The following is a 27,835-nucleotide window of genomic DNA, read 5'->3' as shown; positions in this document are numbered from 1 at the left end:
GATATTACATGGGGCTGGGAGGTCTCTGGTGGTCCAGTGTCCTGAACTCGGCTCTCCCACCTCAGAGGCTCAGGCCTGACACCAGGCCAGAGCACCAAGACCCTGTCAGCCACACAGTTCAGAAGAAAAACGGAAAAAAAAGAAAGAAAAATAAATAAGTAAAAAGAAAAGAAAAGAGAAGAATTAAAATTAAAAAATAAAAAAATAATTAAAATTAAAAAATTAAAAAGTAATAAAAAAAAAGAAGAGAGTAAACAAACCAATAAAGAAATCCACCAATGATAACAAGTGCTAAAAACTATACTACGATAAACATAGAAATCAGAAACAAGTCAGTTGCAGACAGCAAACCCCAAGTCTACAGTTGCACCCAGAATCTACTGCCTTAATTTTGGGAACATTCATTGTCTATTCAGGTATTCCACAGATGCACGGTACCTCAAGTTGATTGTGGGGATTTAATCCGCTGCTCCTGAGGCTGCTGGGAGAGATTTCCCTTTCTCTTCTTTGTTCGCACAGCTCCTGGGGTTCAGCTTTGGTTCTGGCCCCACAGATGCCTGTAGGTTGCCCTCAGGCTTCTGTTCCCACCGAGACAGGATGGGTTTAAAGCAGCGGCTGATTAGGGGGCTCTGGCTCACTCATGCCGTGGGGAGGGAGGGGTACGGTAGTTATAATTGGAATGCAGGGCGAGCCTGAGGGGACAGAGGCCAGAATGACATTGCAAGAGCCTGAGGAGTGCCGTGTGTTTTCCTGGGGAAGTTGTCCCTGGATCACGGGACCCTGGCAGTGGCGGACTGCACAGGCTCCCGGGGTCGGGGGGGGCGGGTGGTGCATGTGGATAGTGACCTATGCTTGCACACAGGATTCTTTGGGGCTGCAGCAGCAGCATTAGGGTTTCATGCCTGTCTCTGGTGTCTGAGCTGATAGCTATGGCTTGCACCCATCTCTGGAGCTTGTTTAGGCGGTGCTCTGCCGTCTGTGGACAGACAGGGAAGGAATCCCCTCTCCTCGCGCACCCCGAAACAATGGTCTCTTGCCTCTTAGGTAAGTCCAGAGCTTTTTCCAAACTCCCTCCCAGCTAGCTGTGGCGCACTAGCCCCCTTCAGGCTGTGTTCATACAGCCAACCCCAGTCCCCGCCTAGGATCTGACCTCTGAAGCCCGAGCATCAGCTTCCAGCCCCCACCCACCCCGGCGGGTGAGTAGACAAGCCTCCTGGGCTGGTGAGTGCTGGTCGGCACAGATCCTCTGTGCAGGAATCTCTCCGCTTTGCCCTCTGTAGCCCTGTTGCTGCGCTCTCCCCCGTGGCTCCGAAGCTTCCCCCCTGCCCATCCCCAGTCTCCACCAGTGAAGGGGCTTCCTAGTGTGTGGAAACTTTTCCTCCTTCACAGCTCCCTCCCAGAGGTACAGGTCCCATCCCTATTCTTTTGTCTCTGTTTTTTCTTTTTTCTTTTGTCCTACCCAGGTACGTGGGGATTTTCTTGCCTTTTGGGAAGTCTGAGGTCTTCTGCCAGTGTTCAGTAGGTGTTCTGTAGGAGTTGTTCCACATGTAGATGTATTTTTGATGTATTTATGGGGAGGAAGGTGATCTCCACGTCTTACTCCTCCACCAACTTGAAGGTCCCCACTCTCTATTTGTGCAAGATTTTGTCTTTCAGGCTAAGGCTCTGGATTCCTCTTTAATCTATGATTCTGCTTCTCTACTTCTGCAACATTTCCATTCTCAAAACCCCCATCAGTAAAGCCCTTTCTGGGCCCATTCAGGCCTTGGACCTTCCACCTGGATACTCCAAGTCTTTTTATTTTCATACACCAAGATCTGGCCTCCAGGGCTACTGTTCCTGTCATTTAATTTCCAGGGATTGAGCCACTGGGTTAATCACAGCCCCCTTTGTTCATCTCCCTTTAGAAAAGGAGTTCTCTCTTGGGAAACTCTTATTAGCAATGTGTACATGGCCAAATTAGTTTTCCATATTGGTTTTGCAATCTAAGGCCCAGATGGCATAGGGCAGAAGAGAAATAAAGACATGATGGAGGCCAGGGAGGAAACTTGGTCTCACAGGATCAGTTAGGTGGAGAATCCCTGGAGAAGGAAAGGGAATGCAAAAAAGAAGGAAGGATATTAAAATGTGTCAGTTGCCTACTATGTGCAAAGTGAGGGCTGTGTGTGTGTGTGTGTGTGTGTGTGTGTGTGTGTGTGTGTGTGCGCGTGTATTAACCCCATGAGTTAATATCATTATTTGAATTTTATGGATGGAGGAGGGTGAAGCTCAGAGAGGCAGAACTGGGACCAAGGTCAGTAGAGCCCTCGGCCTTCCCACTCTGTCCCATGGGGTTCACTTTCTCCAGCCCTAAAGCCCTTTCTTGTGGCTCAGCAGAGAGAGATCAAAAGATTAGACCTGAACACAGAATCTCCATGGCATAGGTTTGAAGAAAGAAAGAAAAAAGAACATGACAGATCTAGTTTGGGCCACATAATACTAACAATATCAAAACCGATCACCAACAGTAATATAACACTATATTTATAGGCTGCTTTCAATAGCTATATGGACATGGTATCCTTCTGATTTTTATCTTTACAATCAATTAGTAAGAGAGGTCGGTTTTATTTTCTCCATTTCACAGACTCTTCTTAAAGTTATTTTACACCCAATGGATTGGCAAAAACTAAAAGTTTGCCAAAAAACAACCATTGGAAAGGATGGGGAACGATGGGGTCTCATACGCTGTTGGTGAAACAAAGTGATACGTCTACTTTGGAAAATACATCTAGTGCCACTGAAGAGAGGAATATTCTAAGACGTGGCCATTTCACTCTTAGAAAGAGAACTTATCATATTAAGTACTTGGGAAAACATGTACATATTATACACAGGGGAAGACATCAACAATATTGTTCACAACAAACTAATGTTCATAAGAGGAAAAAACTGGAAACACCTAAGTGATCGTATTTAACTATGGATTAATATTATATTAACGTGATGCAATGCTGCCTATCAATGAAAGCAAGCGAATTACATCTATATGCATCAGCTCAGAGACTCTGAGGTTCACAAAAGCTAAGTCACGGTGCAGGAATATCGTACTGAATGACTTAACATATTTATTTTATAATTCTTTCATAAAGTGTTCTTACCTCTGTTTTGTACACTGTGGTTGTGAGTCACGAATGAAGAGCTAAAGGAAATGTTACAATTGAAAGAACGTTAGTATTTCCCACGCTGGGTCAGTACTCATGGCCTGTCATATTTACAGAGCACTTTATATTTTACTGGATGAAAAATTGTCTGTTTTGTAAGGTTGATAAAATGCTGGTTCCTTCCTTTCTCAGTACAGATGAACATTAGATATGGAACAAAGTGACTTACCCACATAAGTTCCTTCCATGTCACTTCAGTGAGCACATATCAAAATTCTTTATTTTTGGAAGCTATGAATTTAGACTTGCCTTGTAGCTACAATCACTATAGAAAATGCTATGTGGCTGGATGGGGCTCCTACCCTATAGTATCTGTTTACCAATTGAAGGAGAGTCAGCCATAGCAAAGAAGAAAAGCATAGAAATTATTTTATTCCTTCTTAATGTGAGTTAGGTAAGAAAACTGTGTGGATTATTACAAGGAAATTGATAAATAAAAAGGGATTATAAAAACGTAATAAAAGGCAATAAAACGATATGCATTTCTAAACACAATAATGATGCTACCAAGACTATTTACTGGGACTTCCCTGGTGGCGCAGTGGTTAGGAATCCACCTGCCAATGCAGGGAACATGGGATCGAGCCCTGGTCTGGGAAGATCCCACATGCCGCGGAGCAGCTGAGCCCATGCGTCATAACTACTGAGCCTGCGTGCCACAACTGGAGCCCATGCGCCTAGAGCCCATGCTCTGCAACAAAGAGAAGCCACTGCAATGACAAGCCCGCATACCGCAGCGAAGAGTAGCCTCCGCTCGCCGCAACTAGAGAAAGCCCACGTGCGGTGATGAAGACCGAACACAGACAAAAATAAGATAAATAAATAAATGAATAGATTTATTAAAAAAAAAAAAGACTGTTTACCAATGGCTTTACTTGGCGCTTTACTTAATGTTTGGATTTATGTAACACTCAGCTCTGATTTTCTGGTTCATTTCCTATTGTTGTTGGCATCGTCATTTTAAACTCTAGGTGCTCCTACAGTTAAATCTAATTACATGGAGCATGCTCTATGCCACGACTGTGCAATTGAACAAAGCCCCTGGGTTAATTCAGTGAAATCTAGCCTTTTTCCAGCACCAATGAAATCAACTGAGTACATATCTGGTTTTTGTTATCTCCACAGAAGCCTGGGGTCTTATGATTTGCTTGGTAGATAAAAATGCCATTAGATCATTGAACCACCACACTGTGCTGTCGTCACTGGTTAGGCTTCTCCTGCTATCTAAGCCTTCGATTCTGTTAAAACCAGGATCCCTTTACTAGGAGCCAGTGTACAATTTTGTTAAATATCTGGAAAAAAAAAATCACAGATAGCAAAATTTCACTGCCTTAATTTTTCAGGATTTTTAGAAAATGTTGAGAGAATAGGAATATCCTCTGAGGATATTCTAGGTTTCGTGTACAAAGTTTATAAAAATATAAGTAAAAAAAAAAAACTACCTAAACTAAAATAGAAATGATAATTCTTTCATTTTATAAACATTTATTGAGCATTTACTAAGTACATGGTATGTTTTGGGGGATAGCAAATGAATAAGACATGGCCTCTACCCTAAAGCAGCTTAATTTATGGAGGGAAGACATGATTATACCATAATCACAATGTGGGGTAAACACCACGATAGAGGTGAGCACAGCAGAAGATCCTGTGGTAGCAGAAGAAGGTCACTTAACCCAGACAAAATTGATTTGATCCTCAGGAAAGTCTTCCTGGGACATATGCTAACTGAACTGACTTCTGAAAGGTGAATAGGAGATTGGTGAGGAGTAATGGTGTGTTCCAGGCATAGGGAACAGCAGGTGCGAAGGCTCAGAGGCAAGAAAACATGGCTTATTCTGCAAGAGACCAGAAAGTAGTTCCTTATGGATGGAAGGTAGGGTATGAAGATGTTAAGTATCATTAGAAGGCTACTGTTTAAGCAAGAGTTGATGGTGGCTGGTTTATGTTGGGAGCTGGGGAAATGGGTAGAAATGGATAGACTCAAGACCCATTTTGAGTTGAGATTTGAGAATTTTGGGAGTTTTTAATGATTTGGATGGGAAGAGTGAAGATGGGAAAGACAGTATACTATTTACTGAGGTGAGAAAGTTTGTAGGAGGAGATCGTTGGTCCGGAAATGAAAGTAGAAATGAAGAGTTCAGTTTCCAACACTGAGTTTGAGATACCTGTCACTGATTTAAGGAAAACTGCCCATTGGGTAGCTGGACATATGGGTCTGGGGCTAAGAAGGGTGGTTGGGGCAGAGGATAGAGATTTAGTAATTATCAACATAGAGTTGACCCTTGACACTGTAGGGATAGATGAACTGCCTACACTTTTACTGACAGAAAAAAGGACATCAGAAGGATCTGAGGAATACCAATATTCAGGGGTCAGTTTGGGAAAAAGCCTAAAAGGGAGACTTAGAAGAAGCAGCCAGTTAAGAGAGGAAGAAAAATCAGGAGACTTCGTTCAATTAAACAAACAAACAAAAGAAGCCAAACCACACTGAATAACAACTACTACAGATGTGGGCCCAACTAAAATCTCATTATCTTTTCACTATAATATGATGGTTTTTTGTTTCCTTTTAGAAAATTACGTTAAGAAAGAGTATGTACTTATTGTATGGGCAAGAGTTTTGTGTCAGATTGGGCCTTAAACTGAAAACAGCCTAATAAGAGTTATGAAACTGTAGTCCTAATGTCCACAGATCAAAGAGTGAGAACAAAGTTGCTGAAGGTGTGAAATAGGACAAGAAAGTGAGGCAGAGGAAGGGAGTGGGGGATGGAGACCATGCCCCTGACATACAGGGCCTGGCAATGGCATTGAGAGCTGGTGGTTAGCGGGCACATGGGCAGGTTGAACAGGTCTGGCCCTGCTCTCAGCTTCACATGGAAGGTTAGTGACACTGCCCAAGGCCACATGGTTTGTAAGTGAGGAAGCCAGGAAGTATGGTTCCAGGGGCTCCCTCCTAAGCAATACTCTATTCCATCACAAACAGGGTATCATTAAATAATAAAAGAGCACCTTAACTGTGGGCAGGCACCAAGGAAAGTTAAGATTTATGGGCTGCATTTTTAAAATCAAGTCAGTGTAGGCGTGATGGGCTACTGAAGAGTGGAGTTGGACTTGATTTCAATGGCAAGAGACTCAGTCTCTCTGGGCCTCATTTATTCCCTCTGGGGAATGGGTCAGAACTACCTCTTGTATTCAGGGTGGCTTTAAGCTGGGGTCTGATGGATAAAGAGGAGTTTTCCAAGTAGGGAGAGGGTGGAGAGAGGGAAATATGGGAGTGTGGTGTTATAGGCAGAGGAATAGCACATGCAAATGTCCTGTGTTGGGAGGCGGTGGAGAGTGACATGAACTGAGCTGGAGCCATTGGTCAGACTGGGGTCAGGAGGGCCTGATGGCACTAATTTTGGAGACTGTATGTTAAGGAAGCTACCACTAACATACGTGACCTTGGCTAATGAATCAACAGCCCGAGCCTTACTAGTTTCCTTGACTCTTCTGTTGGGATGACATTTGTCACAATAACCTGATCAGGCAAGTATTTAATCAGATAATGGCATTTTCAACCCCTGGCCATTTATAAAGTGCTGTTCCAAAGTAATCGTCAGCTTCTCTGTGTCATCCACTGAGACTAGTTAGAAAAGCCAACTTTTCTTTCCAGGTTGACTAGCCTCCATTCCAGTTAATCCTCCCTACTTAATAACCATGTTTTCAAATATCGTCTCTAACATGCAATCAATCACTTATAAAGTGCAGGAAGAACAATGTTATTAACTTCAACAACAACTGTGATTCACAGGTTTCCCTGGGCCCTCATCACTGGGCCTCATTATGAAAGGCCAGAGTTTCTCTTTCTCAGGAAGCCTCTGTGAGTCATCACCCCAGACTACACATGCCTGACCCCCAAGCCGGGACCCAGCAAGGGACTCCTGGCTCCTTACCTGGCAATGGCAAGAGGAATCTCTTGAGGACTTTGGTTTTGTGACAGGTGAGATAATTCAGGCTTCATCTGGTGATGAGGAACTGTGTAAAGGCATCACAGAATTTGGGCAGGTTGCAAAAGGAAAATGATTGGGGACCATTAGACGTCTATCGGAACGGCTATAATTTCATCCAAGTAATCTCTGATTATTAAGAGTAAGCTGTTCGTGGTTAGTGGAAACTGTAACCCACGTGTTCTGCAATAACCCTGGCTCCTGGGACTGGCTTCTCCCTGAGGCTATAAAAATTGCTTTGAATGTTGAATATTCAATAATATTATAAAAAATATTAAATCCGAAACTCATCCTTGAACTTGCCAAAATATAGAATATGTCATTGGAAGTTATTTGGTATTGGAAGGGCTTGAAGTGGAAGTGGACCGAGGTTGAATTCTCCATTCAAATGAAAACTTACATAGAAACATAAACAAAAATGTTAAACTTAAGAACTATTCTGAGCAATGTAGGGTAGGGGGATGCCTGATGCTGGCCCAGGCACACCTGAATTCTCCTGTCTCTCCTGTGATAGGGCAGGAGAGCTCCCAGGATTCTATTATAGACCAGCGATTTCCACCTGGTTCCCACCAGACGTGCATTTTCTCAGTTGTTCCCCTTTGATCTTCAAGTTTTGAAAAGTTTTGACAACCACAGGAACTGGACTTATTCAGTAATTACATATGTCATTGGTGTCACCACTTTTTATTTCCTTTTCATCCTGGATAGATTTTAACTAGCCATCGAGAATTACCAAGGGCACATAATAATACTATGATAGGGAATCCTGTAAAACACTCTTCCAGTTGCAGTGGTAAGTAGTAAAGTTTAGGAAGCATAAACACTGACATGTCTTAATTTTGGCTGTTACTCTGTGCTGTGTCCAAGGTTGATCACAAACTCGACACCTTTCACTGAAGGGCTGTCATTGCTTGAAAAGTGATTGGAGTCAGTGACTGGTCAGCTAGTCATACATCCCATAAAACCATTTCAGGTCATCAACAGCCACCTCTGTGAGCTGATCAATGTCACATTGCTGGGTTCATAATCACTGAAGCCTGAGGCAACAACTCCTCAACATTTCAGTAGGATGCTGAGCTTTATTGTGGAAAAGGGCACAGTTTCCTTTAGATTTTAAAATTATTTAGAATTGCCAAGAGACCCTCACTCCTCCATCAGAAACCCTTGGGAATCCACAAACCTAGGTTAGCTCCCGCTCCAGTCTAACTTCCTCAATGTAAAAAGAGCAGACTTGAGACTAACAGAGTCAGTGCAACTTGGCCAAAACACACAGTGAGCTGGTGGTGAGCCTCTGAAATCTTAGCCCAATGTTGCTTTGTCAAACTAGGCTGCCTGTGTTAACCCTTTGGGCCACAGCTCAGGTCCTTCGGCTCTGGACATAACTCATCATTCTAAGTGAATGGTGAACAGTATCCCAAAGGTGGGCATGAAGGTATCACCAGATTAGCATCCTGCCATCTAGCAAGTGTTGGATTGCATGCTTCCACAACAGTGACACCCGCAGTGTGCACACGTGTGTATGCGTGCGTGCATGAGGGCTTATGTGTGTATGCATAGGTGACATCAAAGATGGAGAGACCAAAAGCTTCTCTGGAGCAGCAGGCCAGCAATGTCTTTCCCAAGTGGCAGGGGGTGACAGTGTGCCTCCTTGTCAGTAACCTGTAGCTGAAGAAAGACCTCTACCCCACCCCCAATTTAAATCACCCTGTTCAGACCACAGGACTCCTGAATAGACTCTGAGGTCCTGGATCCATCTGGATCACGTCATCATGCACCTACATACGTGTCCATACATCCCAGGCCCTGAAACAAGTAATCCTTTAAAAAAATGACTAATGCTATTAACCTGGAAATAGGACTTAACCTAATGATATTAGGATAAGAAAACAAATATAAATAGTTCACCTTTCTCTGTTCCAAGGACCTGTATTGAATTAAAAAAACAAACAAACATTGAGTTACTCTTAGTGGTAGAGAATTTTACATTATACTATGTGTGTTTTTAGAGCAGTTGGTTAGTAGAGTTTGGGCACATTTTTGTTAGGACAGATTTTTAAAAATCTACGAATAATCCTCCAAAAGACTAAGCAAAAATAAAAATTTTATACTCTTTGTGTGATGTAACAGACAAATATACAGTCTGCTGATAGGACTATAGATTGCTTTGACTCTTGGAAACCAATTTAACCATAGCCATTAAGAGCCTTAGAAATACTCTTATTCTTATCCCCAAAATTCCATTGATGAGTTTCTTTTTCTTAGACAACAACCTGAAATCTGGATCAAGTTCCATGTACAAAGATGTGCAGTACATCATTACTTATAATATTGAAACACTGGAAACAATCTACATAAGCCTCTAAGTGAGAACTATTAAGTAATTTTTGGTGCTATACTCACTATTGGAATGTTAGAAATGCATTGCAAGTGTTTACGTAGAGTATGGAATAAGATTACACTGTAAGTATATCTCAAAGTTACATAAAATGTTCAGGATTAAAAACTGGGCTTATGACATATTTAGAAGCAGGTATGTGTGTGTTTGTAGAAAAAAGGATTTGAAGAGATATGATAAAATATTATATTAATAGAGGTTGTGTTTAAGTGATGAAAGCCATGGTTAATTTTCTTTATACCTGCTTTGGAATTTTTATTTTTAAAAATTAGCATGAAAATATTCACAGTATTCTTGTTAAATGTAGCCATTTCTCTTCTCAAACAGTTTCATTCTCTTTTTTTCCTTAATAGTAGTAGAATCCTTGATCATTCTTCATTATGAAAGTCTATGTGCTTATGGGACTTGTATTCTTTTTTTTTTTTTAAATTTATTTATTTATGGCTGTGTTGGGTCTTCGTTTCTGTGCAAGGGCTTTCTCTAGTTGTGGCAAGTGCGGGCCACTCTTCATTGCGGTGCGCGGGCCTCTCACTATCGCGGCCTCCCTTGTTGTGGAGCACAGGCTCCAGACACGCAGGCTCAGCAATTGTGGCTCACGGGCCTAGTCACTCCGCAGCATGTGGGATCTTCCCAGACCAGGGCTCGAACCCGCGTCCCCTGCATTGGCAGGCAGATTGTCAACCACTGCGCCACCAGGGAAGCCCTGGGACTTGTATTCTTGAGTCCTATTATATTCTTGAAGAATCAAAATGCCTTGCAAGAAGTATAGTATTTGCTGAAGTATTTACTTAACTGCAAATAATTTTCTGAAGTCCATTTCATGCATTGCATCAGCTGAGAAAGTCCACAGGTATCAATCATTCGGACTAAAGCTTCTTAACTTGGGGGATGCAAGAGGTCCTTGGATGGTCTAGTGGGGTCCATGAACCTTCTGAAATTAAAAGCTAATTTTTTTTCCTCTATAAATATGTGCATTTTTTTTTCTGGGGTGAGGAAGGTTTATTATACCTTTCTTCAAATTTTCAAAGGGGTCTGAGGTCCATGAAAAGTTAAAGCCAGTGGTTTGCAGATGAGGTCCAAAGAGGTGGTGCCATTTGCTCAGATTCTCAGAGTTATCTTGTGGCTGAGCTGACCCTGGAGCCCAGGTCTCCTGACTCACATTGGCCTCGTAGACAAGAATCATTTATCAATAAATAGCTTAGAGAGGCATTGTACATCTTGTCTAAGGCTAACCAACAGACAAGCCCTTTTGTTTCAAAGAACATGGCATCCCCTAGTTTTCTGGAAAGAGGACATACATTTCATCATGGACAGTAAATAAAGGCAAAACTATAGGTAATGTAAAAAGTGTAATGAATGAATCCATTTTTATGGGTGGTTTGAAAGTTTCCCCACTGAGTCTTCCTCAGGACTTTGAACCTGGCAGTTCAAAGTGCTCAATCATTTGCGGCTGTGGTTCTCAGGCTTGTCAAAGGAGGGGAGAAAGCCTTGTTGTAAATATAGCCTGGAAGCCATCTGTCTGGGGGAGCACTTTTTTTTATTGAATTGAGACCCAGCCAATTTTTTGCTTGAGGGCTCTGAATTTAAAATCAAATGCAATTAGAAAAATGGAGTGAAATCTCTCTAGTTTCCCTACTTTAATTTTTTTTTTTGGTTAGAAAATTAGTATATTCAAGTTAAATAGTAATGCCTTCTTTATTATTTCCCACCTTCCCTCCCTCTCATCCTTTCCTCCCTTCCTTATTTCCTTTTTTCCCCCCACTATTTCACCTCAGGGGTGCCTCTGTATTTTCTAGGGCAAAGTCATGGGCATGGGGATTAGATCGGGACTCTGGGCTCTCTAGGGTGGCTCCATCTGCCCGCTGTGGGAACCCTGGCAATTCTTGTCACCTCTCTGAAGCTTCTTTTTCTTTTAGGGTTTTCTTTTTTTCTTTCTTTCTTTTTTTTTTTTGAGAATTAAAGGAGACAATAAGTTTCTACTTTTTGAAAACTATAAAGCGCTATGTGAATTTGAATTGGGGCAGGTGGCACATTATTTCTGCTGGAATGAATTCTGGTCCCCAAGATATAATTTGAGCAAGCACTTAACACTCACACAAGCATGGCATGTGCCCTATGAGATGGGCTTTTGAAATAGAGAAATGACCTTGACTCTCAGCCCAAACAAACAATGAGGAAGTGTCTTGGCAAAAGATAAGGAGGAAGAACGTGTTTTTCCACTAGGCCTTGTTGTTCTTTAGATAATATCCACTTCTAGCAGAAGGCCAACCAAAGTTGCAAGAAAAACAAAGAGTCCTGCATGATCCCTGCTGTTTAAGACTGACCTCCTCATTTCCTTCTTGCTTGTTTGTGATTGGTGGGGCTATTGTCCTTTTAGACTGACCAGTGAGTTATGGATATAGGTCATCTTGAGTAGCCGCCTACTCGGGACACATAAACCAGCCCACAGGAAGAAAGAGGTGGAGTTCCTCTAGATGTGTGGGTTCCCCCAGCAGCAGAGGACCACCCCAACTTTCTCCTTCCTGGTGGCACTTGGGAAGTCCAGCAACTCCCAGAAGAGGGTAAGCTGAGTGAAGTCTTGAACAGCACCTCTCATTTAGCAGTCACGTGTTATCCTCTTTGACATGATTATCTTGTGGACTAGAGGTCATAAATATCTTGTTTGACAGACAAGCTAGAAATGTGACTCAATTTTAACATTCTCATAACACCAGAAAGAGAGAGAGAGAGGGAAAGAAAGAAAGAAAGAAAGAAAGAAAGAAAGAGGGAAGGAAAGAAAGAAAAAAAGAGGGAAGGAGGGAGGAAGGGAGGAAGGAAGGAAAGAAGAAAGGAAGGAAGAGAGAGAGAAAGAAAGAAAGAAAGAGAGGAAGAAAGGAAGAAAGAAAAAAGGGAGAAAGTAAAACCGAGCAGGAGCCTGTGGGGCTCCTGGGCACAGAAGCCTTTCTGTGTCCCCTGTTCCTTGTTTGTAGGGAACAGACTCCAGACTCCATGACCTTCTCTGAGTCCCAAAGGGCAGATTCAAACAGTTGCTAATCAGGGAAGGGAGGGGATACCGAGACAAGGGAGGAGCAGCCAAGAAACAATAGTGCAGCCTTGGGGCAGGGTCCTGGTTCCGCCTCAAGGGATACACATAACAATATCTTTGAGCTCTTCTGCAGAGCTAAAACCCCCAACAAATGGAAGATGTTAACTACTTGATGAAGCATTCTTCATTCCAGAGAGAAGGTCACAGCTTGATAACCTCAAAAACCACAGAAACATATCAGGAGACCACCTGAGGCCGGGTTAAAGGAACTCAGGCCCTGCCCATACCCTGATCCTCATCAGCAACCCTGCCCTTGAACTATTGCTATAAAAGCTCCTCATCTGGGGCTTCCCTGGTGGCACAGTGGTTCAGAGTCTGCCTGCCAATGCAGGGGACACGGGTTCGAGCCCTGGTCTGGGAAGATCCCACATGCCGCGGAGCAACTGGGCCCGTGAGCCACAATTACTGAGCCTGCGTGTCTGGAGCCTGTGCTCTGCAACAAGAGAGGCCGCGATAGTGAGAGGCCCATGCACCGCGATGAAGAGTGGCCCCCTCTTGCCACAACTAGAAGAAAGCCCTCGCACAGAAACGAAGACCCAACACAGCCATAAATAAATAAAATAAATTAAAAAAACCAAAAAAACAAAAAAACCCCAAAAAACTCCTCATCAAATCCTCCCGGGTTGGGACACACAGTTTTCAAGGGCAGGAGCCCACTGTGTCCCCCTTTGCCTGGCAAAGCAATAAAGCTATTCTTTTCTACTTTACCCAGAACACTGTCTCCGAGATTCAATTTGGCACTGGTTCACAGAGTCTGCGTTTTCAACACCAAAAGAAAGAAGGAGAGAAAGAAAGAGATCAACCTTTACGTTCTAGATGATGTAAGAGCAAAGGTCAAATACTAAGATAAGAACCAAATCCCTTAGGAGGCCAGTGGGAGTGAAGTGAGGACCTACCATCTGCTTAAGGAACTTCTCTGGGGACTTAAGAAAGTGAACATCTAAGAGGGCTCTAAGATAGTTCCATCTTACCTGACTTTCATGCCATTTATTGGGCCTCTACTGCTCACCTGGTCATTTACGTGCTGACTCTGACTGACTGGCTTTGTCACAACAGCTTTGCCAATTTGAGGATGCCCACCTCTATTTTTTGATTGGGAAAACAGAACAGAACGGGGTGGTTGGGTGGGGGCAGGAGGATTTGCCCAAGTTCACAAAGTAGTTGGTGGCAGAGTGGGAATCTAACTCAGGCCTGTGCAACTCTGTATCTCATATTCCTTCTACTTTGCAGTCCTGTCTCTCTTGTGAAGAACAAATAGCAAAGTATTACACAATTTCCAACATTTATTTCTGAAATGCTAGAGGCTGGAAGCCCTCGGTAGAAACCTGATGCCCTCTGTGGGTCATGGGCATGCTCTTCTCATCACTGTACCAATAAACACAGAATATGGTGGCAAAATAGGAATTTGATTTAAAATCTTGAGCTTACTTGGTTTTGCTTTAGTTTTATCACCTTTAAAATAGGGATATTAATACATATTGAGCATTTCTATTTTGATAATTAAGTATCTTGCCAATCACAGACACTTTGCACAAAAATTCCCTTCTTTGTTTCCTAGGACACAATGGCTACTTACCTCACTTAAGTTCTTTAAGCTTATCTGTCTGCAAGGAAAAGAAATATGGTGTTACATAAAATATAGTTCATAATGATCAAGAAAAAATCATTCTGAGTCCTTAAAAACTCTTTGATTACATTTTCATTGCCAAATTAATAGCCCATAGTCCAGTGTGATATTTAACACTGTTCTATAAAATTAAAGCCAGTTTATTTTTCTCATAATTTTCGAAGCAAAAGAAGAAGTTATGAGCCAATATAAAAGGTGGTGACAGAAAGGACATGAATAAACTTGCTTCTCACTTTAGGAGAATTTAAATAACATCATCATTTCTCCTGACATTTGGTTTTCCATGTCAAGTTTCATTAGCACAGAAGGATCCGCTATTTTTACCTTCATTTTAAAGCTCTTCATTTTTTGCTTTGAGGGAGTATAAAGGGTTTTAAATGTGAAGTTGTGGTACAGCTGGACCCCAGGAAGGCATGCATGAGAGAAAGGATGCTGATAATTAAAGGAGATCTGAGACAGGAAAAACACGAAACTGCATGATAGGGAAAGAATTCAACATGGCATTTGATAAAGTGGACATCAGACCATTGGAGGGGTCTCAGAAGAAACGCCAAGCCCTTCATTTATATTGACAATTGAGTCAATTAGCCTCACTAAACCTCATTTTTCTCATCTACAAAGTGGCACAGGGATATTCGTCTTAGAGGGTTATTGTGAGGATTGCTAGAGATAGAAAGGAAAATGTTGGGCGTCCAGTGGGCACTATTGTTAGAATGTGGGCAAAGCCAGATGAGGAGGTTATGAAGGGAGTTGGGTGGGTGACGTGCACATCCGTCTACCTAGGTCTGTCTGAAAAGACTGGAACTGAAGAGATGTCAGGAGATTAAGGCTGTGACACCAATCCTAGCTGAAGGCTGTTGATCTAGAGTTATAAAGGTCTGTCTATAACAGGTAAGATGATCCCAGCAGCACACAGCACTCAGATGCTATACCCTGGTCTCAGATCTCCAAGCAAGAAGCAAGTGTAGTGAGGTCCCACGTTCTTTAACCTGTTTCATCAGTCCATCTGAGATAACACATCTTCACCCTGCCTCCTCCTTTTAATGGGGCAAGTGGAAGATAAAGAGGAACAATTAGAAGTAATAAAGTAGAACAGACATTCATAATATTAATTCTTTTGGGGTTAAATTGAGGCTAATCTCAGTGTTTTTAATGTTTAAGAAATTCTGGCATCTTAGGAATACTGATAGATTGACCATGTGGCTTCAATTTAAAAGGGGTGATTGATTTTAGACTTGTGATTTTAAGTTAATAAGAGTCAAGCTACGTTCAACTCTATTTGCAAACCGTTCAAACTGTTTAAGAGAACTTGAATTTTGCTATATTTATATATTAACTTTATTAGATTTATAAAATTGAAATGTTAAAGTTTTGCTTGTTAGGGTTTAAACCTGCCCTGTCAGCATTAGAGTACTTAAAAAATCAATTACATTTAGTGAATAAAGGTATTTCAAATGTTTAAGGAGATTTAACTGAGTTCCTAAATGTCTTATGTCTTAACCTACATAATGTAACAAGCAGAGTGATTGTTTCTCTGTTTAGATAAAAGCACTCCACTTGTGAATCAAGCAATATACTTTATAGATGGAAATTTGAGGCTTCAGGAAAGTTAGCCTTTGGAATTCGTAACTTTAAGAAGTTGGATTTTTAAGTGAGAACCCAAGTAATTTTAAGAAGTCCATTCTGTGCACAACAACCGTCCTTGAGCATTGAAACGCCTGTGGTGACAAGACCCCCACGAGCTGGTTGCTCCCCTCACGTGTAAAACGGAGGCCTCGGGCTTTTGGGGGTCTGTTCAATGAAATTTATGAAGACAGGGAGACCTGCACAAAGTGACAGAATGGCGGAGCAGGGTGGACTCTGGCCTCCTTCCCCAGCCCCACCCTTCTTCTCTGAGAGCTCCTTTCCACTCATAAGTCTCCCCATGATCGGCTGCTGGAGATGGCCAGTAAATAAAACACGGTCATTGATTACATAGAATAAGTTTTCCACATCCTTTCTTGCGCAAAGTAGGTGCTCAGTGCGCATTTGAGGATAATGCCTTTCACTCTAAAAATAGCCCTTCCTGAGCCTCTCTTAGTTTTTGACTTAGTTTCAAATGAATTGGATTTGAGTCCTGGCTCTGTCATCTCTGAGTGCCATCTCACTCAATAAGTGAAATTTCCTCTCTGAAGCTTCATTTTCCCACCTGTAAAATGGGTAAATGCAGACAGAAATGAAGAGGATTGATTAAGGTTCTCATGAAATAATGTATGTGAAAGCTATTTGGAAAAAATAACACCTTACGTCTGCAGAACACTTTTAACAGTCACACCCTCTTTTAACTTAAACTTTTTATTCTGACATAATTGTAGGTCTCATGCAGTGGTAGGAAATAATACAGAGACATCCCATGTGCCCTTAACCCAGTTTCCCACAAAGGCAGCATCTTGCAAAACTCTGATGATAATAAAGTTTACACTTTAAAATCAACAGTTTCCATTCATGAATGTGAATTTGTATATCTTCTTTGTAATCCATACTTTCTCTCTTTTTATGGTTTCTTGATATGTATAAGGATTTTTTCCACCACCCAAATCATCAGAACATGCATTTTTGCCACTAAAGTTGCTTGAACTGATGCAGTGTCAGCATTACTAGTTGAAAAGGTAAAACCATAGTTAGGCAAATGAGTGTTTTGTTGGTAAAATATCACACACTTTATTTAAATTATGGCTGAACCCCGCACCTCGGGCCACTGGATTTGCTGAAGTTTAAAGGGAATTTCATGGCTCGATGACCAGTCTGCAGTTCTGTGTCCTCATCCGAAAATTAAGGATTGCAGCATTGCTTTTTGCACAGCACTGAGGACTCTAAAGTGGGCCGTGTGTAGCTAGACCTACAGCGAATGATGATTGCGCTCATGATTTCTCGGGGTGAGTTTTATTAGGTGCATGGACCATGGTATTCAAATTACAAGGGATACATAGTTGGAAACTTTTTTTTTTCTTCTTTCTAATTATGTAAGGACAGAGTTTCCATGTGGCGGTTACTATATCCTAAACATCACTCTAACTTTACTTTTCTTCCCTTTTAACAGAGAAAACCTCCCCCAGGCTGAAAGTTTTGCTCTGAAATTATGTTGTGGTTATTTATGGTGATGATATGTTTCCCTTTTAAATACATCTATTTAAGTGAAAAAAAAAAAAAAGCTGAGCAAAATATATAAAGTACATCATAATAATGACCCATAAGTGGTTGAGAATGTCTAACCAACATTCCCCAAACGTCAATGTTCTCTCCTAGTTTCAAGTTGTCAATGAATGTTCTAAATGGTGTTTTCCTTAACTGAAGTGCTTCAATTCAGCAATTGTTTTGTGAAGCCAAGACTTAGCTATAAAATAGAGAAGGGCAGAGCTGGCAGAGACCAATGGGGGCTGAAACACAATAGTGGGGACCACCACTGTCACCCACGGTGAGCACGGCCAATTGTAAGGCTGCAGCTGTCTTCACTGATGCAGTTGATCCCCGGATGTAAATCACAGCCTCCCAGGGAGGGCGATTCATCGCAGGGGCCTAGGCAGCAGCTGTTAGGAAGGCAGCGGGCACTATTCTTCCTGCGTTGGCCAAAGAAGCTCAGATCTCCAATCTTCCTTCTGTTTTCATGGAAAGTGAACCTTACAGCAGCCTCACATGGTCATTCACATGTGGTCATTAGTAATGGCCATCTGACTACCTAGATGGGCCCAACTAAAAATGAATTGAAACCTCTCTTAAAGCAAAGCTCTCGGTTTCCTCGTTGGCAAATATTTTCTCCCATTCTGTGGGTTGTCTTTTTATTTTGTTTATGGTTTCCTTTGTTGTGCAAAAGCTTTTAAGTTTAATTAGATCCCATTTTTAAAATTTTTGTTTCTATTTTCATTACTCTAGCAGGTGGATTAATCTCCAACATATACAAACAACTCATGCAGCTCAATAACAAAAAAAACAAACAACCCAATCAAAAAAATGGGTGGAAGATCTAAACAGACATTTCTCCAAAGAAGACATACACATGGCCAAAAGGCACATGCAAAGATGCTCCATATCTCTAATTAGTAGAGAAATGCAAATCAAAACTACAATGAGGTATCACCTCACACCAGTCAGAATGGCATCATGAAAATATGTACAAACAATAAATGCTGTAGAGGGTGTGGAGAAAAGGGAACCCTTCTACACTGTTGGTGGGAATGTAAATTGGTACAGCTACTATGTAGAACAGTAAGGAGGTTCCTTATAAACACTAAAAATAGAACTACCATATGACCCAGCAATCCCACTCCTGGGCATATTCCCAGAGAAAATCATAATTTGAAAAGATACATGCACCCCAATGTTCATTGCAGCACTATTTACAATAGCCAGGACATGGAAGCAACCTAAATGTCCACTGACAGAGGAATGGATAGAGACGATGTGGTACATATATACAATGGAATATCACTCAGCCATTAAAAAGAACGAATTAATGCCATTGGAAGAAACATGGATGGGTCTAGAGATGGTCATACTGAGTGAAGTAAGTCAGACAGAGAAAGACAAATTTCATATGATATTGCTTATATGTGGAATCTAAAAAACATGGTACAAATAAACTTATTTACAAAACAAAAATAGAGTCACAGATGTAGAAAACAATCTTATGGTTACCAGGGGGAAAAGGGGGAAGAGGGATAAATTAGGAGCTTAGGATTGACATATATACACTACTGTGTATAAAATATATAACTAATAAGGACCTATTGTATAGCACAGGGAACTCTACTCAATACTCTGTAATGATCTATATGGGAAAAGAATCTAAAAAAAGAGTGGATATAGGTATATGTATAACTGATTCACTTTGCTGTACAGCAGAAACCAACACAACATTGTAAATCAATTATATGCCAATAAAAATTAAAAAATAAAATAAAACAGAATAAAGCAAAGCTCTCTTAGTCCTCGTGGCATTCCCAGTGTCTTGCACTGGCCTTTGCATCTTTTTGCCCTCTCAACAGTCATATACCAACCCTATAACTTTGACCAAGTCACCTAACTTCTCTGAATCTTAATGATATTTTGTGCCCAGTGGGTAGGGAAGTGATTTTTACCAGGTTCTTATTATATGCCTCTACTGGGCTGGGCACTTTGGCCTTTCCAAGCCTTAGAAAATCATACTTTATTGGGCTGCAGAAAGGATTCAATGAGATGAAATGTAACTATCCTCTGGTGAAGAGACCCAGCACAGCTCTCATCACATCTAAGAATGATTAAACACTGTCAACTACAACTAGAGACACCACAAAGTTACAAAACACGAAAGTCTAAAGATTCCAACACCACTGACGTGGCTGATAATAGGCTGCTGTGATCCAGAGAGCAGAGGGGCCCATCTGGAGATCAGGAGAGTATTATTTTAGACACTAGAAGCTTGGACACAGACAGGTAAGGCCTGAGCACCTTCGAAGCTTGAGTGGCAGAAATATCCCTAGAATCTGGGTCCCTCCGAGTTCCTAGCCCTGGCTGTACATCAGATTCATCTGGGGAGCTTTGAAAAATAGTAATGCCCTATAGTAATGCTCTGAATTAAAACAGATCCTGGAGAACAGTACTTTTTAAAAAGTTTATCTAATTATTTTAATGTAAAGCCAGGACGAGAAACATTGCCCTAGAATCTATAGCTTCTATTTCAAGACAAAATAGGGTTATGGGTGCCTACTTCTGTCGGGTACAGATGGGAGATGCTGTTTAAGTGTTTTTCTTTGTTCTTTCCTATGCCGTGACGGATATTATCCTAGTACTTTAGAAAAATCACATACCTCCTCACCACAATTCTATCTCATGGGGATGGTTATTTTCTTTTTACCAATAAGGAAAGCAGGACTCAGAACTGTTTAAGAGCTTCCTGAAGTTTTACAGCCAGAAGTGGCTCAACAGGGATCCAAACCCCGTCCTGCTGGGTTCCCACATCCTATTCTTTCCAATGTAAAGAAACAGAAAGAAAATAAAAATCCTCTCTTCTCCACACTAAACCACCTCATCATCTTTGATATTTATTCATCCTATTTTCTATCTCCTTCTCTGAGTTTGGGCCAGTTCTTGTCATATTAGACGACTTGGTCAGGAGTTTTAGGGACAATGCATTTCGCATTTCCAATTCTGATGACGTTCTATTACTGTTGTTGTTTCCAAGACTCTCATTCTTTGAAAACAGAAATCAAGAGAGAGCAAATCTGGTGACTCTTGGTCTGGCTCAGACCCTCTGGAAACTGCCCCGCCGCGGTTCTAGGACATATGCATACTGCAATGAGTTAGCCCCTCCTTTGGGACAGACTTCTTTCCAAATATATTATATGCGGTGGCAAAGGCACCAATAGAAAATGGCTCAAGGTAGTAACTGTAACACATGTTGGTAATAAATATGTGCTAGGCAGGTACTGATAAGCACTTGATAGAAATCATCTTATTTAATTCTCACATTAGCCCAGGAGGTAGGCAGTAGGCATTATTCTTAACCTCACTCTACTGCTGAGAAAAGCCTTGGGCTTAGAGAAGCAGTCATTTGCCCTGAGGCAGAGTTTCCCAACCTCTACCCCACTGACCTTTTTGGTCTCATTACTCTCTGTTCTGGGGGAGTTCCGCACACTGCAGGATGTTTGGCAGCATTCCTGGCCTCTACCCACTAGATGCATCCCCAGCTCCCAAGCTGTCACAACGAAATGTCTCCAGACACTACGAACTCCCCTGGGAGCAAAGACATTTCCCCCCAGTTAAGAACCACTGCCCTTCCTCTGCCAGTTTATAAGAAGGAGAACCTACGTTTTGAGACGAGATGGGGACAGAGGAGAGAGGAAATTGCACGAGGAAGATCAGGAGTGGTTTCTGCATGGAAGATGTATGTTTGTGTGGGCTTGTAAAGGACAGAAAGGGAAGAGGCATTTGCCAGAAAACTAAGGGGGAAATGGCATTTTCGGCTCTTTTACGTTCCGCCGTCAGAACCAGTGATGAAAGGGTTTTCCACAGAAGTGCAAAATGTGCCTGATATTTGGAATTTCTGTATGCACGAGCAATGCTCGCTGACGAAATAGTGCCCTGCACCTCACCGGCTGATCCAAGCTTGCAGTCAGAAAGCATCACTCACTCTGTGCAGCAACACGAGGGGAATGCCAGTCTCTGTTCTGACTTCTAAAATAAGGTAATTTTGGAAATCTAAACTCTCTCGGGGGAAAAGAAAAGAGGTCCTTTCGTGTTTGTGACATTTTGTGATCAGAGCTGGCTGCTCGGCTGCCCGGTGCCCCATACATTTGGGAGCGGGGCTCTGGCATCAGCACTTAATACCAGAGGGTTGGATTTTTCATACTTATTTGTCAAAAAGTCAATCATGTTATTGACAAATGGGTTTTCACGTGCGCGGTTATACTTCTCCAGCCTGGGAGATGGGAAGCTGGGGGCCGATATTGGTCCTCAAACAGTCTGAACCCCCTTTCAGTTCCGGCAATGATAACATTTTCTTTAATAACTAATTCACATCGTAAGTGAGCCGTTCTTCCAGTAACTGATTTTATTACAAAGAAGGTGTATTTTTCATGAAGGAGTCAAACTGCAGGTTTCTGAGATGCTTTCCCTCAAGGTATGGAATGGCTCTCCCCACCACGTTGGGGAGCCCATTTAGAGGGGTGACTGGATTGGTTATTGCTGCCGCCTTCCCCCTGCCCACCCGTCCCCTGGTCATCTCACCACCAGCAACAGCAAGCCTCTCACCTGGACCCTCCCTGGACTTCGGGAAAGCTGTACCTCTGCGGGAAGAGTGGCCTGCTGTTCGCCGGCTCAGGGGGCAGGGGCTGGTACTTCTTTGGAAGAGTGATGGGCGGCCTGTGTGAAGAGTCACAGTGGGGACCTGAGAAGGTTTGCTGCACAGATGGCTCCTGAGACCTGGAATTCACACAGCCCTGCCCGCTGTGCCCCCAGCTTTGGGCTGGAAACATCAGTTTTGGGGGTGTGGCGGCTCTCTAAAGGGAGCTTCGAATGTCAGAATACTCATTCTTCTAACCAGCCTAAATCTCTCTCCCTGCAACTTGCCCTTTGGTCTGGTTCTATTTTTTAGAGTGTTATGTAATTTTCTATAGGGTGTCATAGCTTTATCAATCTGCCATCTGTTGAAGTTTTGGGAGGCCTGGAGTAAAAATATGATTACAGCTTTTCCTTTGCCCCAGACTAGAAGACATGAGCTTTTGAATCTCCCCAAAGAAATAGGACAATGTTCCAAAGTCAATGGATGCCTCACTCACCCATTTATTCACCCATGCCCTCACTCATTCACAAAGTGTATTGGGCACTGTTGGTAGATGCTGGAGATGCAGAAAGGAAAAAGACACAGTCCTTGGCTCAAGATGCTTCCCTCTGGGAGGGCAGAGAGAGAAGTGGTGAGAAGATGACCAGCCAGGGAAATAAGTGCTGTGATGGAGGTCCTCACGGGCCCAAGCAGAACAACAGAGTGACTGACTCAGCGCCTAAGAAATCAAGTCTGTTGCTTTTGCCTCCATATATATAAGTATAATAATATTTGCATTTGTATATGTATTATATATATAAATATATATACAGTTATATGATTATATACTTATATACTGTAGGTCCCTTGAAGGCATTTCCCAGTGCCAGGACTCTCTGGCAGATTTCTGTACTAAAAGGAAGGAGAGATTTCTGTACTAAACAAAGGGAAAGAAACAGGAAGCAGGGAAGCAAGGCATTCATTAAAGATCGATAAGTGGAGGTATATTGAATAGATGACTGTGAATGAATGAATGATTAAATGGATGAATGGGGCTTATTTAATCTTGTTCATTGACCAACTCATTAGTTTTCAGTGTCAGATGTTTGTGTTTCTCTTTCTCAAATTATAGAACTAATCATTTAAGTATATAGCAAAACAAAATTCTATTTTCAGTGTCTTACCGAGGAGGTGGTAAAGGAGTCTGCAAAAGGAAAGAGAATCAGAAATTAAAGTCCTGGTTCTTTGAGCAGAGTTAAATGGTTAGTGATTTTTTGGTTCACAAGTAGAAATGACAAATCCCAACCAAACTCCTAGGATATATATTTCAAGTGCCACATAAGCTTTCACATTGTCCATATTCCTATGCTTCTAAAACAAAGGGTGGGTAACAAATGCATTTTAATGCTTTTTCTTACCTTGTTGCCCTTCATGGGTTTTTCTCCTAAAACATAAGAAGGAACATCAGTGAGTTTATGGAAAATGTCAACAAGCTATTTTCACATATGTTTAAATGGAAATCATTCCCCTTTGAATAATTTTGGTGATAACGCCAATGAACATTTGTTGAGATCTTATTAGATACCCAGCACCATGCTAAATATTTTAGTATGTGATCTCATTCAATCCTTGCCTTTGTTCTGGATGCAGAAACTGGGGTGTGGGGAAGTTAAGTACCTCACCTCCAGTCCCCCAGTTAGTAAATGGTAGAATGAAGATTTCATGGCATGTGGTGCGACCCCTAAGGTCCTCTCTTAACCATTAACTCTTGATTAACATTCTTTTATATATACAGTCATCTTATTAATTCAAGTCCCTGCCTCACACCTTCATCAGACATTTCTAAGCAGAGGAAAATAGCATCATAAAATTTTCCAGATGGAAGGGTTTTCTAAGACCCCAGAAAACAACTGTTTTATTTTACGAATGATAAAATTAAGGACAAACTAGGTAGGACAATTGCCCAAGACCACCCAACCCTAGAACAGCCTGAATGAGGCCCGGAAAGGATTTTCCCAACTTCTAGGTAGTTTTATTTCCACAATTCAATTCGACTCAAAGACAATTATTGAGCTGCTACTCTGAACTATGCAGAGGACCAGGCACTAGGGATAAAAAAGACAAATACAACACGATCCTTCCCCTCAAGGTGTTTACAGCTGTTCTGTTTACAGGCTGAGTTCCAGGTTCTGGGGACATAATTGGGAAGGTGAGAGGCACTGTCCCTGCTGCCATAGGGCTTATAACTAAGAGGGTAGACATGCACTGAAAACATTATTAAAATCGTGATGATAATTTCAAGAAGAGAAGGGCATGGTATTGAATGGACACACAGGAGACTTAAGTTAGTCTGGGGTGTCAGAAAAAGCTCTTTGAGGAAGCAATGCTCACTTATCTGTAAAAATGGATGTGACCTAATAAATGTTGCTTTATAGGGGGTGGGAGGAGTCAGTCAGACAATGTCTGTATCTGATTGTAGGAGACTTAAAACTCAACTGAGCACTGGCTGAGCCTCCTTTTCTTATTTGTGAGACAACAAGGTTGGATTAAATCTGTGTTTTTTAACTTTGCTATGAAGAGTCCGTTGTGGTCCCCCTGGGGACTCCCAAGGAAACTGCAGGACTGCAGGATGGGGTGGCTGGTTTCTGGTCCATCACCCCATGTCACTGGCGGGGCTCCACCTCCACTCACTTCCCACTGGATCTCCTCTTAAGATTTCTTTTGGGGAAAGGTCCAGCTGGCCAAAAACAGCACAACACAACACATACTGGTCTGGATGATTTTAAGGCTTCTTCCAGGTCTAAAAATAACTACTTCATTGAACAAAATTACCATTCTCCCTATTTTGTTTTTGGAAAACACTTTTAAACAGATAGGATAGACTTCTCTGCATGAATTCAGACACTGATGGAAGACATCAATCATAGATGTTCCAGGCATGGTAAAAACACAAAATATGACCCAGGATGTATTTCAACAACTGTGGCCACCTAGTTAATGTTAGATCTTTGGCTATTTCCATGATATTACTAAAAAACTTAGGCCACAGGATGCTTCTGTAAGGCATGAAATTAGAAAACATAAAACTAACTTGCCCTCATTTTGTTGTGCATTGGCTTCAGCAGTAGAGCTCCCTGGGGAACTACCTTATGGCTTATGCTGATGACTTTGCCTGTGAAGCTAGATGTCGGCTGTCTAGGACATCTGTTTTCATAGCTACCACTGTATCTATTGGGGATCAATTCAATTCACTGGAAAAAAAATTCAATAAAAAGACTGAGCATCTGAAATTCAATAGGAACATCCCATTTATTGCTTCAGAGATATGCATCCCATTTGCTTCAGTGACTGTGAGTTTAGAAAAGGACATCTATCTTGCTTTTATTCATTTACTTATTATTGAGCCCATAGTGTATGTCAGGCATGGATTCATTTTGAATACATTTATTGATGTGGGTTGTGGGGAATATAATGTCAAAAATAAGTTGCTATTCTCATGTAAACTTACATTCCAGTGGTAGGAGATAGAAAAGAAATAAACAAAAGTATATGATGTCAGGTGATGGCAGGTGCTACAAAGAAAAATGAAGTAGGGTGAGTGAGAGATGGGGGACGGGGCTACTATTTTTCAGACAGACCCCAGAAGGCCTTTGTGGATAGGTGATGAGAACAGAGGCTCGAAGAAAGTGAGGGAACACACCATATGAATACCTGGGCAAGAGTGTCACTGACAGAGGGAACAGCAAGTGCAAAGGCTCAGAGGTGGGACGAGCACGAAGGGGCACTACTGTCCCAGCGGTGGTGGTGGAGGTGGAGGGGTGCCCAGATCACACAGGCTCTTGTAGGCTGTGGTGAGAACTTTGCCTTAACGGTGGTGCATCTTTTCCCTACACTGTCCGTGAGTCGTGTGCCTTCATTATAACGTAGGGTTTTCCCTGGCCTCAGTTAGTATCCCCCTCATTTAAAAAATGTGTGTAGGGACTTCCCTGGTGGTGCAGTGGTTAAGAATCCACCTGCCAATGCAGGGGACACGGGTTTGATCCCTGGTCTAGGAAGATCTCACATGCCATGGAGCAACTAAGCCCGTGCGCCACAACTACTGAGCCTGTGCTCTAGAGCCTGTGAGCCACAACTACTGAGCCCAGGTGCCCTATAGCCCTCACGCTGCAACAAGAAAAGCCACTGCAATGAGAAGCCTGCACACTGCAACGAAGAGTAGCCCCCGCTTGCAGCAACTAGAGAAAGCCTGCATGCAGCAATGAAGACCCAACATAGCCAAAAAAAAAAAAAAAAAAAATTAGTTAAAAATAATGTGTGTATGCAGGACTACAGCATGGTATAATAATTCCACTCCTTGGTATATACTCAAAGAGAAATGCAAACATACATCCATACAAAAACTTGTACCTGAATTTTCATAACAGCAGTATTCATAAAAGTCAAAAGGTAAAAACCACCCAAATGTCCATCAACTGATGAAAGAATAAACAACACGATGAAAGAATAAACAAGTATGTCTATACTATGGAATGTTATTTGTCAGTAAAAAGGAATAAAGTACTGATACATGTTACAACATAGATGAACTTCTAAAACATTATGCTCGATGAAGGAAGTCAAAAGACTACATGTTGTATGATTTCATTTATATTTTAAAAATCTAGAATGGGCAAATCCATAGAGATGGGAAGTATGTTAGTGGTTTCTTGGGGAAGGGGAAGGGTTGAGGAGCAACTTCTAATGGATATAAGCTTTCTTTTTCAGTGATAAAATTTTCTAAACTTAGATTGTGGTGATAGTTGCAGAATTCTATGAATATACTAAAGTCATTGAATTGTACATTTTAAATTAGTGAATTTTATAGTATGTGAACTGTATCTCAATAAAGATGTTTTAAAACATTTTTAAAATGTGTTTCTGATATTATATGTAATATCAAAAATCCTGAGGGCTTCAGCTATGTCAAATATATCTAACAGCAGTAATTTATGCCATGAGCTTCCCTTATTTATTGCTTAGATAACTGAAATGTTATAGACTAAGAGGTAGAAACGAACTTCAGGGACTCCACGAGGGAGAAAACTAGATCAAACAGGTGAAATAACTTGTCATACTGTCATACAGCTTTGATAAGAATTCAGATAAAATGCAACCATATTTATTTTGCAGGGGTGGGGCTTGTTCAAGAAAGTAATAACAACTCAGGTATTTGACATACTGGAAGAGGATGAGGTTTGGAGCTGAGTTTCTTGAGTTTGAATCTTGATTCTGCTACTTACTATGGGTAGGGTCATGGCAGGTCCTCAATAAATATTAATGAAATAAACAAATGGATTGAGGAACGGTTGCGATTTCTCATCTGGAAAAGTGAGACATGGTTACTCATTCTTCATGAGACTTCGTATGTAGAATAAATGAATTGATGAAGTTCACGTGATGGTTTTGAATGCGTCCCCACTGTAACTAGTATTATTGTGTAATGGAAGATTAGAGGGAAAATGGCAATCGACCCTCCTGAGGAGGTATACAAATACCCTAAATGCTATGAAAAATTCCCTGTCCCATCAGAAGACCCAAACAGTTGTTATTCGAGATAGTTCGCATCTTGACATTCAGTCAAGCAGTTTTCACTAGGAGGAGGCTGGCATGCTCGCCATCTGTTGGCTGCATGTGTAATTAGCACCATCTGCCGAGACTGTGTCCTTATTTTGCTCTTCAGTCTGCAGCAAGACAGTTTTCGCTTCTGCTGAAAAATGTAT

The 27,835-nt window shown here is 41.7% G+C and overlaps 1 protein-coding gene across 1 annotated transcript in view; it reads right to left on the bottom strand.

Moving 5' to 3' along the window:
• Positions 1-27,835, bottom strand: part of CLNK (cytokine dependent hematopoietic cell linker) — a gene marked incomplete at its 5' end in the record, with an annotated part of 116,047 nt that overhangs the window by 33,776 nt on the left and 54,436 nt on the right. The window contains 7 exons of the mRNA XM_082461950.1: positions 3,141-3,181; positions 7,142-7,223; positions 9,101-9,119; positions 14,252-14,279; positions 22,067-22,177; positions 23,261-23,280; positions 23,495-23,520. Coding sequence (XP_082318076.1) covers positions 3,141-3,181; positions 7,142-7,223; positions 9,101-9,119; positions 14,252-14,279; positions 22,067-22,177; positions 23,261-23,280; positions 23,495-23,520 — 327 coding nt within the window. The remainder of the gene's footprint in view (positions 1-3,140; positions 3,182-7,141; positions 7,224-9,100; positions 9,120-14,251; positions 14,280-22,066; positions 22,178-23,260; positions 23,281-23,494; positions 23,521-27,835) is intronic.

This window comes from Balaenoptera physalus (genome assembly GCF_965194825.1).
Source record: "Balaenoptera physalus genome assembly, chromosome: 5".
Classification (NCBI taxonomy): domain Eukaryota; kingdom Metazoa; phylum Chordata; class Mammalia; order Artiodactyla; family Balaenopteridae; genus Balaenoptera; species Balaenoptera physalus.
Note: the sequence above shows the minus strand (reverse complement) of the source record. Positions and strands in the feature narration are given on the sequence as shown.